Consider the following 17,026-nt stretch of genomic DNA (forward strand, 5'->3'; position numbering starts at 1 on the left):
TTATTAATATTATGTAATTTAACGATCGTCCACCGATTTTCAGCACAATCGGTACGGTTATTTAAAAGTAATGTTGAAAATTCAAATACGTTTTGAACCAACAATGGTGTTTTACAGTTACACATAATAATTAAAATTACACCCGGGATCTTTTGCATAATGTTTTGTGCGGTAACAAAATTTCCAACACAGTAATTCTGTTTATTATTATTTATTTTTATTTAAGAGTAATTAATTATGTTATGTTTATTTTCCACATTTGTATGCTTACAGTTACAGACTATATTTTACAAACACTAATTGTTCCAGTACGACGATATAATAACAGTTGAAGATATTTATTTTCGAACACTAACCTATAATATTGTTTGTTATTGTATTTGTTTTCAGCACAAACTTTTAATACGTTTGTAATATTTTTGGGTCAAGTATGTTTTAAACTTAATTATTTTTCTTTTAAATTTAATTATATCTTACCTGGTTCTTTGCCGCGAGTTGTTGTCTGAAGGCCATATGTTTTATATGTTCTTCAACCAATCAGCAGCCGGTTCAGGTCAGGGAGATTAATTAAATTATAATTGTTAGTAGGGGAATGTAAAATAAGGCGTCTTCATCGTATGGTTTTTACCAATACGCCACTTATTTTGGTGATTGAACATGAAAGTTTTAACTTCAGTGTTCTTATATATATTTAAAATAATTCACCAGACGTCACATAGTTTTTGTGAGTATTAATTATGACATCATTTGACAGTTCAGTCACGTATTTAGCAAATACGTTTTCGCGTCGTAAGGAACGTGATTTGGAACATCACCCTAGACATTTATACATGTTAATTCATCCAGTCCTCACATGAATTTACAACCAAGTAGAAACATTATATGGTTTTGAGTAAATCCATTTAAATTGTATAAAACCTTAACATTTTCAGTTTGGAAATTAGAATTTAAAAACCAGTGGTCCGATTTAATAGTTTCTCGAAGCTGACTCTGAGTTAATAGCGGTGGTAATAATAATCAATTTTCATCGAACCTTCAAATATAACAACATTTATAATCTCTACAACCTACACCGTGAATGGAAGCTATAGGATTTAATAATCTTTACTAATAAACTCTTGAATTTGTATTTCTGTGCCGACCTTAATTCCTGCAATTGATCCAGCAAATACTTAATCAAATACATGTCACGAATTTCAAGTTAATTGTATTAATAATTTAATTAACCATTTTATGGAATATTTACTACCTATATGTGTTATGGTAATAAATAATAGGTTATCATAGAAATTACATAAAAAGTACGTATCCTTGATATTCTTCCTACTTCTGTATGTGTAATTGTAAGATTAATAATTATTTATGTTTATCAACCCATTCATTATTCTAATAGTATTATTAATATAATAATAATACTAATAAAGACCAGTAACGTTGCAGTTTTCAAAATATTGTCACACATTATAAATAAGTTTGGTGTATTTGGGATGCGTATTTGTTATAAAATCGTGTTAATATTATTCCCCTACCGTGAACAAAATTTTTACAAACATATATATAACATCTGAAACTTCAGTATATAGTACGGCCTCGTGGGCGTGTGGTTAGCGTACTTAACTTTTGAACTAAAGTTTGTCGGTTCGAAACCCGACTACTGCGAAATTTTTTTTTGTACTTGTAAAAATAAATACGGCGCACGCAACATTTCAAAAGTAATAAATATATTTGAATTAATGAATGCAAATAAAAGTAAATTTATTAATTCAAATGCACATTTCATTTCACTCCTTTGTATCCATAAAAATAGTGATAATTCAATAAAAATGATTCAATTTTATTCATAAAAGTATGCAGAGGTAGATTTTATCATGAAAAAGATAGAAAAATTAAAAAAAATTCCTTCCTCAAAGAATATAATATTTTTAATGCCTAAATGGTTGGTTGCAGAAACCTATTACGGCTCAGTCTCAGGCCGAATATGATATTTCCTTTTCTTCTGGATCAATTATTTCATCAATGTTTTGTTATGACGTCACGTTAAACTATCTTCCGTAAACCGACTTTACAGACAACCAATTTTTTTATAAAAAAACCTACATACATCTATATATATAACTAAAAAAAGATTTTTTTGAACTGTGTTTTTATTTATTCAAATATCAACTGTTCCCGGATTGAAGTCACTCTGTATATAGCTTTTAACAAGGCACAAGTTCTTGTGGGAAATATTTTCAAGTGGGTTCTAATATAAAAATATTTTTTGGTGGCTACAAACTTTCCTTTCACATTGGCTTAAATTATTATGTAAATTATATAAATATGTTATTAGAGTTGTTATGTTGCATTACCTATAACTAGAGACTAGAAAAATTCGCGGGTTCAATGACCTTCAGGATAGACAACACGATCCTCTGCCTACTTGGGCAAACGGCGCCTGTTCATTGGGTGCTTAATTTTGAGGCGTCTCAAGTGGGTAACTTGTGATTGGATACTTTTTTGACTAATGGTCTCTAATTGGCCAAGAGTCCTACATATTAACAGTGAACCAATAGCAGAAGCAGCACAACGGTATAATTATTTGAATTTTAGCATATCACGAAATGAACCCGCGAATGTTTTCGGTCTCTACCTATAACACTATAACTAGTGATACGGAAATTTCTTGAAGTAGCAAGTTATGACGCAAACCCCCACACTATCGCACCGTGCTCATGATTGGACCGCAGTTATTTGGACACGCCCCTCTACGGCCATGAGCCAACGATGCCCAGCTAGGAGAGAAGTAAGCGAATCAGATAGTGTCAATAAAAGAGAAATAAAAATGTCCAACCAATGGGAAAGCAAACATGGGTTGAGCATACCTAGTACTTTGTATTTCACCCTGTGGCCAGACGAATCCAGGAAATTTCCGAGTCTCTACCTGTAACATATATTTTGGAAGGTAGACTTCCTCAATAATAAAAAAAATGATAATTAACTAACCTTATAGGTATGGGCAGGCATTTTTCACGAAAAGATCTGAACGCCTATTAGACTGCAACGAGGAATACCCGTACCTGTGGTTTCTTCCTTGTGATTGGCGGCCGTCTGCGAGAGAAGACGTCGCGTTTGCTTCCGCACTGAATTACTGTGATTGGTGTTGTTAAATCGATATGTATCTGGGAGAAACTCACCCAGGCACGAAACACAGACGATGTTACAGTGTTTTAACTTTCAGCTATTCTTGAAATCTTCTCGCGAAATCTGCATGCCCCTACTTATTGGCCTAATGGATTTCGACCAACCTCTGTAGCGCTGTTGGCTGCATGCCTGATTTCGTTGCGAGGAGATTCTGGGTTCGAGTCCCGGTGATGAAAATTTGTTTCGTCAAGATCTGTTATAAAAAATATACTAAAGTCAATTAAAACTATAAAATTTAAAAAAAATTACATATAACGCCAATGAAAAAAAAAGCTGTTAGAGTGTTCGGCTGGTGAACCGAAGGTTCCTGATTCAATTCCCAGTTGGGTCGGATATTTTTCCTCTTGTATAAATTTTCCCATATTGGGTTCAAGACTACGTGCTGTGTTTGTTATATTGGCCGGAGGTGCTACCAGGGCAGTATCTGAGGGGAGACCGTGAGGCCACATATAAAGCTCTCCAGGATAAAATGTACAATATATTTCCTCAGAAAAAAGTAAAGGAATTCACCTTCCCCCAGGGACTCCTATGAAATTTTCCCGAAGCGAGGAAAGTCCCCAATGACTTGTGGAGCGACAGGTTGGATGAAGTGGCCGGCCATGAATGTATTAAGTGGGTGCCTCCCATTTCAGGTCCTGATTACATATTTACAGTAATCACAGATCAACTTGTAGATTATTTAGATGGTTTACCTTTCAAGAAATGAAATATATATATATATATATATATATATATATATATATATATATATATACATCGCTTAATTTTTGCATGGTTAGCTGTCTATGTTACATTTTAACTTTTTCTTTTGGGTTGTACAAAAACGGAGGATTTAATGGATTACAGAACTAAAAAAAAAATTAGTTTTGATTGCAAAGCTACTGGCTACTTCGTGTTCCGTGTATAGCTTGACTGTCAAAATCTCACATATTTGAAAATTTTTGAAATGCCAGATAAAATTAAATAATATATTATGAAAGAAATTTTAACTGTTTCTTGAAGTGACCTGTAGCATGCAGTTCAACCTAAAAAGTTTTAGCCTTGTTTTCCAATTGGTTCTCCTTATGTGTACAGCCCAAAAATATTGAAAATGTAACTTTTATAGGTAATTATGCGAAAAGTATGCGATGTATATATTTTTAATTTCGTGAAAGTTAGACCATTAAAAATAAAATACAAGTTGATCTGTGATTATCGTCAATATAAAATAATGACCTAAAATACGGGGCACCTCTTAAGTGTATGGAGAGTATTTTATGTCTGTTCTGAAGGGGAAGTCACTCTGGTTAGCAAATCAAACCGTAGCTGTATAACGGCTAGACATGTTTTAAATAGCTTGAAAATAACTCGCTAGGAAGATAGGTAAACAATGACACCATGAAGTGAGTATTGTTGAAAAAATATGTTAACAACACATTAGCAAGAAATTAGCGTTAAGCTTCATTATAGCAACAAAAAAAAAGTTGCTATCAATATTAGATTTTTTCTTCAAATATTAGCATATCACAATCATCCTTTCTTCTTACTTAGGCGGAAACATAAAACACACGAAACAAAACCGGACCCGCAAAATAACTACATTTCACTATTCGTCTGAAGCTTCCACAAAATGCAACCAATTGCATTGAATTTCACGGTTACGAAAAGTTAAATAACTGTAAACAACATCGAGATACAAGAACTAAACACGGCCAGGATTCAAATGTGTATAATAAAATAAATCACAAAGAAATGATAGAACACCAGACATGCCTGTAATTGATATACTTTTTAACTTGTTTAAAACGTAAAAAAAAAACATGGCTACCATCGCAACCAAATTCTCGGCTTGTATTAGCCGCACGGAGTAACGTAAACCGAATCTGTCATGCTTGCAATTGTAGATACTCCGTTTACGTGATCCATCTTCACTGCTGCGTCATTGTAGCAAAGACTATATTGTAAGCTGGACTCACAATGATCCGTTGCTTCCGTCCGTCGCTCTTCCGTCCGCCATCCGTCCGTCCATCAACAAGCCCAACGATTCCAAATGATCCGTACATACGTCATATTTTTATTCTCGGATGCTGCCAACAACTATTAAGGCTTATGTTATTGAAGAAATTTCTCTTGTAAAGGTTTACCAGTTGGTCTATCATGCACGTTAAGCACTTATAAATGATTATAAACAAACTCTAAAAAATTTATTTAAATACATTTTCAAAAATACCGTGCACTTTTAATTACGTTTATGTCTCAGATAATAATTGTTTCAAATATAGAATATAGAACTCAAACGTGTTTACAGACAAGTTGAAAACACAATACGGAAGCAGCTTAACCAATAAACGAACAAAAAAAAAACATAAAAAAAAAACGTTGGCGCGTGTAGTCCACGCGCGACAGAAGTGAAACTGGTTGCTTATTAGGTGTAGATAGAACTAAATTAGTTACATTTTCATTCACATTATTCACGTAAAAATAAATGAAACTAATTAAGTTATTTGCACAATTCAATTATTCTTTTCCACGCGAATAAATACATTGTAGATAGTTAAAATAAATTAAAAGAAATTTTGTAGCGTCAATGGTTAGCCGTTACGGAAGCTGAGGAGTAGACAAACAGAAGCAGCGTTGCGAGAATTCCGTAGCATCACTGCCACGTCATTTCTACCTCTCCCCTGCCGTCTCCTCTTCCAGCATATAGCACGCTACGCTACGTAACTATGCCCCCCCCCCCCCCCGCCTTTTTGCCGTCTTTCCATTCAACCGCTAGTGAATGCGTTGGAGTGGCGTCGCCGCTGACGCACTCTCCTCCTCTACCGGTTCCCCCACCACGTACCTGACTAGTCACTTCATGCAATCGGAATTTTAGTAACGCTCAAAAATTGTGGCCCTTTCAGCAAATAAGTTTCACTTCAAAAAAATTTTTAAAATAAAGACAATGCCTTTCCGTCGAAAGTTGAAAACTTGGCAAGGTTTTGACGGACGGATGGATGGAATTTTTCGGTCCATCTGATTGGCTGAAATGTCACGTGATTGAGACGGATCATGGTGAGTCCAGTTGTATAACGGACCTTACGTGTGGCCGTTCGGTCAGAAGGAAGAGTCGCGTCGAAGCTCGGGGGGGGTTTTCCGGACGCTTTCGCGGAAGGCGGATGAGTAGAGACCGGAAAAATTCGTGGGTTCATTTCATGATACGCTATAATCCAAACAACTGTATCTCTATATTGCTTCTGTGATTGACTCACAGTTTATCTGAAGGAATTTGAGCCAATGAAAAACCTTCGACCAAAAAAGTATCGAATCACAGGCGTCTCAGTTGACAGGGTGTCACGAGTCAGCAGCCAATGAGCAGGTGGCATTTTCCTGAGTGTGTAGGGGATTGTGGAGTATATCCTAGAGGTCATCGAAATCGCGAATTTTTCCAGTCTCTACGGATGAGACGTCGCCGGAGCGGTGGTTCCCCCCCCCCCCCCCCCCTTCTCGCGAGGTTTGCCGGCCGTGCCGCCAGGGGCGGTGAAGTCGGCGCTATCGCCGCGCGGGGAGTTGGCGTCTCGCGGTGTCTTTCCCCCTCTCTGACGCGCGGTGACTTCGGACAGTCGGCGCGCGCGACGTCCGACGACAAGTCATGTGGGCTCCTTTCACCGCAGGCCTGCTGCAGGTCTCCCTGCTCCTGCTGGCCGCGCACTCAGGTGAGGACGATGTTTCCGTTAGTGTGTTCAAGGGCGTAGGAACCGGGGGGGACAGGGGGGGACGTGTCCCTCTGAACTTTTTGAGTGGAGGGGACTGCCCCCCCCCCCCATCTTTCTAGACCGTGATATTTTTATTTTATAATATTATTCGGCCCAACTTTATTTGTAATTTCTTCACTCTCAAATTTTATGTTAAGGAAACAATAATAATTTTAACATCGATGTATCCAATGGTTAGATACAAAAACTGCTTAAAAAGCGCTATTTTGCAATTTTAAAATCAAAATTTTCCGGTGGAGGACCCCCGGACCTCCCGTCTTAGTAAGAGGGGAATGGGTTTACATGACATCAAAATCATTATTTGTCCCCCCAAACTTTATGAACACAGCTACGCCAATGGGTGTGTTAACTTCTTAGCTCTAGGCATGTGGCAGGAATGATTTGGTGATCGGAATGAATATGTGTAAACACGGTGCTGCCATCTGTGGCGGACGGCGGTAACCAAAGTTCACAAAGCCAAAGGTAAACTTTACAGTGTTGACCGTTTGGGTAGTATTTTAATAAAAAATCCTTGTCGAGAATCAGGTCCAAAGCCGGGATTTAGTAATTTTTTTCAAGTATTTTTTTTCCGCTTTAATCGGAGCCGTTTTTTTTTATAGTTCAACATTTAGGTATACTAATAAAATGATTCGAAAATCGACGAATCTGCTCCGGCAAGGATATTCTATCGGCGAGTGCGGGAACTGCGCGTGATTCGCGTCCAGAAATGTAGTTGGAAAACAAAATTTGCGTATATGTTTATTGAGCTTGGCATTATTTTAAAGAATTCTACGATAAACTTCGTGTCCGAGTTTCGTAACGTAAGCGTATTTGGAACACGAGAACGCACGAATTTGCTCGTTACCGATGTTATATGTCACACATAGCTGGCGAGTACTGACAGACTGGCTCACTTTTTTTTGTTGTATTTTATTTGAGCTGGATGGATCCTCAACCTTCATGCAAGGCCATCGACAAAATCCAAGGGCCCGTGGACAAATAATTTAGTCAGACCCCCTTCCGATTTCTTTATACCAATTTTTCATACCCCAGGATATAAAATTTAAAGACCATAAAACTATATGTGTTCACAACCGTAAAATTAATCTGCGCGTGGTATCGCATAGCTTGTAAGGTTTCCAATGAAACATCGTAGCAAAAGACTTGTAATTAAAAAAAAATCTGGAAACTCAACCTGGGCGCTGAGGATTTTCTCCCCCCTTCCCGATCTTAAAGTAGAGTAGACTCAAAATTCGATAGTTCTCAAAAGTAGAACCGATGGTCCTCGTTTCTTCTCCCACTGTTGTTTTGCCAACAGTGTTTTTTTTTTTAGACTACTTATTGTACTTATTAATACAATTTTTGGACATTACGCCATTGCATTTTTTCACTGTTTACCATGGAAAAAAAATTCAAGAATTCAAAATGAGAAATATAAATTAAAACATAAACCCACAGAGGACAAACCTAAATCATCTGATGTCGAACATGTGAACCCAACAATGAAACTTAACAGGTATTTTGGGCAACAAATGACGGCACAGAACACATTCGAACGTCAAATATCAGACAATACAGGAATTCCGTGGAAGGGATTCAGTCATGAATGATTGACAGCACAGACAAAAACGGTGAGCCAACAATGACGAGACAGCTCCGACAAGAACAGTAAATGCAGGACAGATAGTAAACCGTGGACAACATACGAATACGACGACGCAAATAAACAGGTGTTAAGGACAACACAGCGACGACGGCACCAACTAACGCAGTAGGTATCCTACGAAAAAAAAAAAAAGTCATGCAATGTTTTATATTAAATTTTTTTTTATCGAATCAAAATTTCCCATTGCATGAATCATTTTAAGAACGTAACTTCATGTAGTTGTCAATGTCCATAAACAACCACCTTGTGTTGCTATGCAAATAACACACAGTAATTACATTTATGGATACAATAAAATGCGCGTAAAACAAACGTTATTAAGTGTTTATGTACCGTTCCAGATCATTATTTTTTATTTACGTTCAACGCGGTTTAACTTTCCGACTTTATGAATGACTGAAATTTTACAAAATAAAAAAAATATGTATAGCATACTTTTTGCATAGTTACCCGGAAAAGTTTTATTTTTAACATTTTGCGCAGTATAGATAAGGAGAATGAAAAAAACATAAACTAGAACTTTTCATGTTAAAGATTTGTTTTACTGGCTGCTATATGATATAGTTTAATTTGTTTCAGAAAAAAAAAAAATTTTAACTGGCCTTTTAAAATCATCAGACATTAATGATTTTAAAGGGCTAAATAAAATAATGTTTTCTTAGAAAAATGTTAAACCATAACACGTATCAGCCACCAACATTGCCTTTAAACACAACAATTTTCATTTATTTTTAACCCTTTTTATAAAAAAAAGATTTAATTTTTCGACATGAATTTCCGACGGGAATATGAACGTCTCTTATCTTGGGTTGGGTGTCACTTCGGCTAAGGATCCGACACTGCTTAAAACTCGTAAACTATCAAAGCCACAGAGTTCAAGTAAATATATCTTAGTAGAGCAGACTTTGCTCGTCGTCGTTACATATGACTCACCCGGTTAACATTTGCAGTGATGACGTAATGGGCGTTGGTGGGGAATTGAAATCAGTGAGAGCTGTGACTCCGGGAGTAACATACTGATTAGCGTGATTTAGACTTTAAGTTGCTCTTGAGTGAGCACTGAGTGGTGCTAGTTGGGTGGAATAACTATAAATGCACTAGCTTTGGTTTTGGAGCCATTTACGCAAAGTACCTAAGCGAAAACAGGTTATGTTGGAGAAAAGAAAGAAAAGAAGCGAAATCACCCGAGCAAAAGCAATTACAAATGCAGAGAAGTGTCGTAGGTATCGAATGAGGCACAAAGTAGCCAAGAGAAATGAGCCAGTGGGGTAAAACGAGCCCCCGAAAGAGGTGTGAAATTTGCGCTCGAGCGAGCCTCAGCCGTCCACCTCGCGAGAAGCGACGGGGAATGCAGAAAACTGTTTGGTAATGGACGTGGTTATGCTCTCTGATGATTCTGGTGTTGATATGGAGTCAGTTGAGCAAGTGGTTGACCGAGTTTGTCGCGGTTTGGTGTGGCAATCTTTCTGGCCTGACCGGCAAGACGTTCATCGAATACACATCAAAAATAAAGCAACACAAATTTTGTTAGATTACTTATTCATACACAAAATTCCCGTTCAGCTTGATTGAAATTCAAGAAACAAATACCTTTAAGCTGTAATCCAAAATACAGCCTACTCAGAATTTTTTATGACACATTCAATATTAATAAAATTTAAAATTGTAAACGACTATTATATTTATATATATATACTAGCTGCCCGACCCGGCTTCGCACGGTTGTATTTATGGGGTGGGGGGGGGGGGGGGGGGAAATGAGACAAAATCTCCTATTTATAGTTATAATAAATGAAATAAAATGAAAATTAATTAATTTTGACAAAAACTTAATACAATGCTTTGTAATGTACCGAAGAACAAACGAATAGCACCGATGGTTTCCCGACTCTCAAGCACGCAACGTTGTCATGGAGACGAAGTGCCCACTGTTTCCCGGGCTTAAACACCAATCAACATTGATAATCAGTTTATTATTAATTATAAATTATTAAGACTATTAATCGAAATAAAAACTACCCTATCTCTCAAGTTGGAAACCATTACACATAAATGCCAATTTTCATCGAAATCGGTTGACTTGGTAAAGAGTTCACTGGACCTTTTTAGAAATCAGATGTAGTTAGTAATTGTCTTCTTAATTTGAATAATTTATATCACTTTCAAATCCCGACCGACTTTGTTCTACCAGTGTATAGTTATTTACCTGTATATATCTAAAAATTGGTGTTCTGTATTTAATGAGTGATGAGGACTACACTAACAATGAAATAGTCGTTGCCATGGAGACGAATGAAGCATCAACAATGCTACAGCCGTTGCCGTGGTGATTTTCTGCCAACTCATACATACATCACATTAGAAAACTCTAAAATTATCAGATTAAGACCATTAATCGAAATAAAAACTATCCTATCTCTCAAGTTGGAAAAAATTACACATAAATGCCAATTTTCATCGAAATCGGTTAAGTGGTTTAGGAGTCCATTGAGGACATACCTGTATATATCTAAAAATTGGTGGTCTGTATTTAATGAGTGATGAGGACTACACTAACAATGAAATAGTCGTTGCCATGGAGACGAATGAAGCATCAACAATGCTACAGCCGTTGCCGTGGTGATTTTCTGCCAACTCATACATACATCACATTAGAAAACTCTAAAATTATCAGATTAAGACCATAAATCGAAATAAAAACTATCCTATCTCTCAAGTTGGAAAAAATTACACATAAATGCCAATTTTCATCGAAATCGGTTAAGTGGTTTAGGAGTCCATTGAGGACAAACATTGTGACACGAGATTTATATATATTAAGATATATATTTTTTTTCGTTTTGACAATACCGTAGTTTTTAGTGTCGTGGCGAAATGCTTCCTTGACTTTTAATTTTAGTAGGAGATAGTCATTCAATCCATTAAACTTATTTTGCGTAGCGAGATCATATTTTTAGCCAATAGATTTGCCTGACGAAGCGTTTCCACGTAGGTCCTTGCGTAAGTTTGAGTGGAGTTAAGTGGAGTTAACTGTTGCTGACGGCAACACACAACGACCGCAACGCAAGGACACCAGGGCAGGAATGGAGACCGGCTCTGACCTGTTGTACCCAAGGGGGAGGCCGAGATTGCATGGACACGACGAGAAGCCGCTCTTTTTCCGTCTGCTGGCCTGCGGGACACTTGAAACATTGGGCATCGTGGAAACAGCTTCGGAAAGACTGTATTGATGTGTGACATACTAGCTCTCGGTACACGGCACTCTGCAGGAATGATTTTGTGAATGGAAACGAAAGTCGCATGGAACGGAAATGTGTAACCACGGTGCTGCCATCCGTGGCGGATGGCGCGAATCAAATTTCACGAAGCCAAAGGGAAACTTAATAGTTTTAACTGTTTAATGAGATGAGCAGTATTTTAATAACATTACCTTGTCGAAAATCAGGTCCAAAGCCGAGGTTGAGTAATTTTTTTCAAGTGTTATTCGCTTTTATCGAAGCGGTTTCATTATATGGTTTAAAATTTCAGTTCGCTAATCAAATTATTCAATAGTTGACGTAGCTGCTCCGGCAGCGAATTCTAGAGGCGGTTGTAGAAACTACGTGTGATTCGCGTCATAAAATGTAGTTGAAAACATATTTGCTAATATTTATCGCGCTCGGCATTATTTTTAAGAACTCTACGTTAAATTTTGTGTCAGAGTTTCTCATTATAAGTGTATTTGCAACATGAGGACACACGAATTTGCTCGTTACCGAGGTTAGATGTTGCACATCTCTGGCGAGTACTGTAAGACTTTCTCACATTTATATTTATGGAGGATACTGTGTCATTACTGAATTTTTAACATGTTACCTCCTTTGCGTTGGTTGTTCTCTCACAAATATTATCAACGGACATTCACTAAGTGTGATATCATGGGTATAAATCAACAAATGCAAAGGAGGTATTTTGTTAAATTTTAGATATGGCCCTTAAATAATAGTAACAACGAGATAATAATAATGTTTCACTCTTGGTTAATTGGTAAAATGAAACAAAGACGTAATTGTGTTTCTATATTTAACGAAAGAAACAACATTTAAAACCCTTATTTCAGTTTTTTTTCCATATTTTTACAAATATAGATAATATTCTCTTCAAGAAAGTATCTTGTTCACAATAATCATAACCCACTCTCACTTTTCATTTATTTAAATGTCACAATATTTAGTAGGCCTTGTTTATATCGCGCCAAAGACAAACTGAAAGAAAAGAGTTCGCACATGAGCGAAATGGTTTTCTTTACAATGTGCGAACTCTTTTCTTTCAGTTTGTCTTTGGCGCGATATAAACAAAGCCTACTAAATATTGTGAAATTATATAAATTGGCAAAAAACTTATTTTGCAAATTGAATAATGGAATAATCTTATCAAATTAGTGTATTGTCATCGGTCCTCGATAAATCTACAAAGTTTGAATGAAATCTGGCCGTTTAAAGTGGGTCAAAATCGCACCCAAAGGAGTCGGTTACAAACATACAAACAAACATACAGGTGAAGCTAATATAGAGCGCGTAAAAATGTCGTTTGAGATCGAGCCCTAGCGCCGGAAACTAATTATTCATTGATATCGACCATCACGAGGCGTGGTCATACACCCACCCCGCGGTAATTTTGGATGTTCCAATTCGGAGATGATGACGTGGAAAGTGATTGCAACTACGTCACAGCACGCGTGCCATCTTCAGACGATTCCTACCTGCGTGGTTCTGGCCTCGTGAGATTCCACCAGACTTTTCGTGTGAGCGCTTTTGTCATCGCACCGAGACATTTCGCGGAAATGACGCGCACGGGCTGTATCCGCGAGCTCGTGCGTAGGGTTACCAGACGTCCGGCAAAAGGAGGACATGTCCTCCTTTTTATGTATTTTTTGCGTCCGGCCGGATTTTCCTTAATGCTCCAAAATGTCCGGCTTTTTTATAAAGTGAGATAATTCCTGCAGTTACACTCTGAGTAAAGCGCGCGGTGCTGTCCGCAGAGTCACCCCACTAGTAAGTAGTTCTATGACAGCTTGACAGGTAGCAGCACATGCAGAAGCACGTGGTTTAATATGCTGTATATGCATAGTTTGTTTGATTCTTTATACTGAAACTGTATTAAATGTCAAAACATTGTAAAATATCGTACTCCATTGTAATTAATTCATGGCTTTTTTAAAAATATATATTTTGTCCTTTTTAGTGAAATATCCTCCTTTTGCGAGGTGAATGTCCTCCTTTTTTGTTATCAGTGTCTGGTAACCCTACTCGTGCGGTCTTCATTCGTAGGGACTGGAAAAATTCGCGGTTTCAATTACCTCCAGGATGGACTCCACAATCCGCTACACACTCGGGCAAATGCCACTTGTTCTTTGGCTACTGACTTGTGGGACCTGTCAACTTTTTTTGGTTGAAGGTTTTTCACTGGCTCAGAGTTATTAATATAAACTGTGAGCCAATTTCAGAAGAAATATGTAGGCACATGTGTTTGGATTCTAGCGTATCGCGAAATGAATCCGCGAAATTTTCCGGCCTCTATATCATTCGGGTCCAACAAAATATGATCGCCCGGTAGAATAAGCAACTTTCTTTGAATACACAGAAAACATTTTTTTTTGTACTTTTACCAAAGATGCCTTTGGAAAAGAGTTGCCAAGAAATAATTTATAATACCACGTGAAAACCACTATAACATTTTTATAACAAATTGCTGTGGTTATTTTGACACGTATGATATATATATATATATACATTTGCAAAAAATACTGAAAATTCTTAAATATTGATTGATGTTTTAATACAATAATATATATTTTTTTAAAACATCGTGAAAGATAATTGAATATTCAATAATTTGACTTTATTTTATTGTATCATGCTAAATACCCGGACAAGTATTCGAACCCAGTAGAAATGCGACCATTATTTTTGTTGCTTTACAGTTGATTTCATGTAAATGTACAAATGTATCAATATCCGTTATTCTACATGAACATTTCAGATACATTTACAAAAAAAAATACAGTGTGATAATTGCAATTGGGAAGAGTGATTTTAAATAATTCCATGAACATACGCCATTGCTGGTGTAAACTGGTCTTCAAGAATGGACATCGAAGTTGAACACACAAACACACAAAATTCTGAATAAATTCCTTCCACAAATTATCTTTGCTGTCTAGGCGGGTATCAGTCACTAGGACGAAAGTCATTTGGCCGATATTTCGGCCTAGTGCCTTTCCGCCTAGTGCCTGTCGGCCTAGTGCCTGTCGGCCAAGTGCCTGTCGGCCTAGTGCCTGTCGGCCTAGTGACTGTCGGCCTAGTGCGGGTTGCCAGAGTTAAGACATATTCCCAGTGATATAAATTTTCGAATATTTGGCCTACTGCCTTTCGGCCTAGTGCCTTTCGGCCTAGTGCCTGTCGGCCTACTGCCTTTCGGCCAAGTGCCTGTCGGCCTAGTGGGTGTCGGCCTAGTGCCTGTCGGCCTAGTGCCTGTCGGCCTAGTGCCTGTCGGCCTAGTGCGGGTTGTCAGAGTTAAGAAATATTCCCAGTGATATAAATTTTCGAATTTTCAGCCTACTGCCTTTCGGCCTAGTGCCTTTCGGCCTAGTGCCTGTCGGACTTGTGCCTGTCGGTCTAGTGCCTGTTGCCAGAGTTAAGACATATTTCCAGCGAGATAAATTTTCAATTTTTCGGCCTAGTGCCTTTCGGCCTAGTGGCTTTCGGCCTAGTGCCTTTCGGCCTAGTGCCTTTCGGCCTAGTGCCTTTCGGCCTAGTGCCTTTCGGCCTAGTGGCTTTCGGCCTAGTGCCTTTCGGCCTAGTGCCTTTCGGCCTAGTGCCTTTCGGCCTACTGCCTTTCGGCCTAGTGCCTGTCAGACTAGTGCCTGTCGGCCTAGTGCCTGTCGGCCTAGTGCCTTTCGGCCTAGTGGCTTTCGGCCTAGTGCCTTTCGGCCTAGTGGCTTTCGGCCTAGTGCCTTTCGGCCTAGTGCCTGTCGGCCTAGTGCCTTTCGGCCTAGTGCCTGTCGGCCTAGTGGGTGTCGGCCTAGTGCCTGTCGGCCTAGTGCCTTTCGGCCTAGTGCGGGTTGCCAGAGTTAAGACATATTCCCAGTGATATAAATTTTCGAATTTTTGGCCTACTGCCTTTCGGCCTAGTGCCTTTCGGCATAGTGCCTTTCGGCATAGTGCCTGTCGGCCTAGTGCCTTTCGGCCTAGTGCCTGTCGGCCTAGTGCCTGTCGGCCTAGTGCCTTTCGGCCTATTGCCTTCGGCCTAGTGCCTTTCAGCCTAGTGATTTTCGGCCTGCTGCGCGGCCCCGGCGTGTAATATTTCGCATCAGCCGATATTGGCTTATTCTCCGAACGTTTATGTAGTTTATGTAGTCATCTCTGTCATCCGTTCTTGATTTGGGTGTACGTTCATTAAATTATTCTCTTACGCATGCGTATTTAATTCTCCGTTTACAAACATAATTTGATATTAGAATATGAGATTTCCTCGCAGTTTGTCCCCGGTGATTTTGTGTTTTAATGTTGGCCCACAGACTCTGTGGTTCCAAAGTCCTAACGAAGTTCAGATACATCCAGTTTAAACCGCCATCCATTACGACCGCCAACGCAACGAAGGAAACGTATGTAGGCCCTGTAAAAACAAATATAAAAGAGAAAAGAAAAAGATATAAGACTGTGTTATGAGAAAATTCGAATATTTTCCATCGCTTTTGCAGTACACAGAACTTTTTTTGCTTATAAAAATAATATATATGAAAACCAATTGTCAAGAGATAGGTTTTAATATTACAATAAAACCGTTGTTAATTATTAAAACATATTGCTATGGTTATTTTGGTATAGGAAATGCTTTTTTGGAAACAATACTGAATAATTCTTGTCACGCTTTCGAAAATTAGCACGCAATTTTGAAATTTTGTGTTTTATACAAGCATAATTTTTTAATACCATGGAAAATATAATCGAATATTCAACAAATTGGCCCTTATTTTGTTTCATTGCACTTATTTATGCAAGAGGCGCAGTGGTCGAGTCGTTAGAACACTCGCCTTCCACCGGGGTTCGATTCCCGGCGAGGTCGAACCACCCGGATTCACCTCAAGTGGGAAACGTGGCGGACGTTGCCGTGGCCTGTGGGTTTTTTCTCGGGGCACCACCAATGCATTCCATCGTGGCTCCACATCCCATCCCATCTCCCCTCCATGCGTCCTCCAGGCTGGTCGGGTCGACACGTCTGTCCGTCGGGTGGGACAGAGTGTCCGTCCCAGTCCGTTAACGTGCACTCTGCCTCTGAGAGCTGTCCAGGGATTGTGGTCCACAACAAATAAATTTCACCAAAAGCAGGCAATAGGACGACACAAATCATACGTGCTCGGGGAAGAATCCGAACCCAGTATTACTGCGAACAATTTTTTTTTGTAGCGATACACAGTCACTTTCAT

The 17,026-nt window shown here is 38.4% G+C and overlaps 1 protein-coding gene across 1 annotated transcript in view; it reads left to right on the forward strand.

The window, feature by feature from the left end:
• Window positions 1–6,699: 6,699 nt before the first annotated feature.
• The window catches only part of LOC134528084 (uncharacterized), a 29,977-nt gene continuing 19,650 nt past the window's right edge, over window positions 6,700–17,026 (forward strand). The window contains exon 1 of the mRNA XM_063361335.1: window positions 6,700–6,854. Coding sequence (XP_063217405.1) covers window positions 6,791–6,854 — 64 coding nt within the window. The 5' untranslated portion in view covers window positions 6,700–6,790. The remainder of the gene's footprint in view (window positions 6,855–17,026) is intronic.

This window comes from Bacillus rossius, chromosome 1, assembly GCF_032445375.1.
Source record: "Bacillus rossius redtenbacheri isolate Brsri chromosome 1, Brsri_v3, whole genome shotgun sequence".
Lineage (NCBI taxonomy): Eukaryota > Metazoa > Arthropoda > Insecta > Phasmatodea > Bacillidae > Bacillus > Bacillus rossius.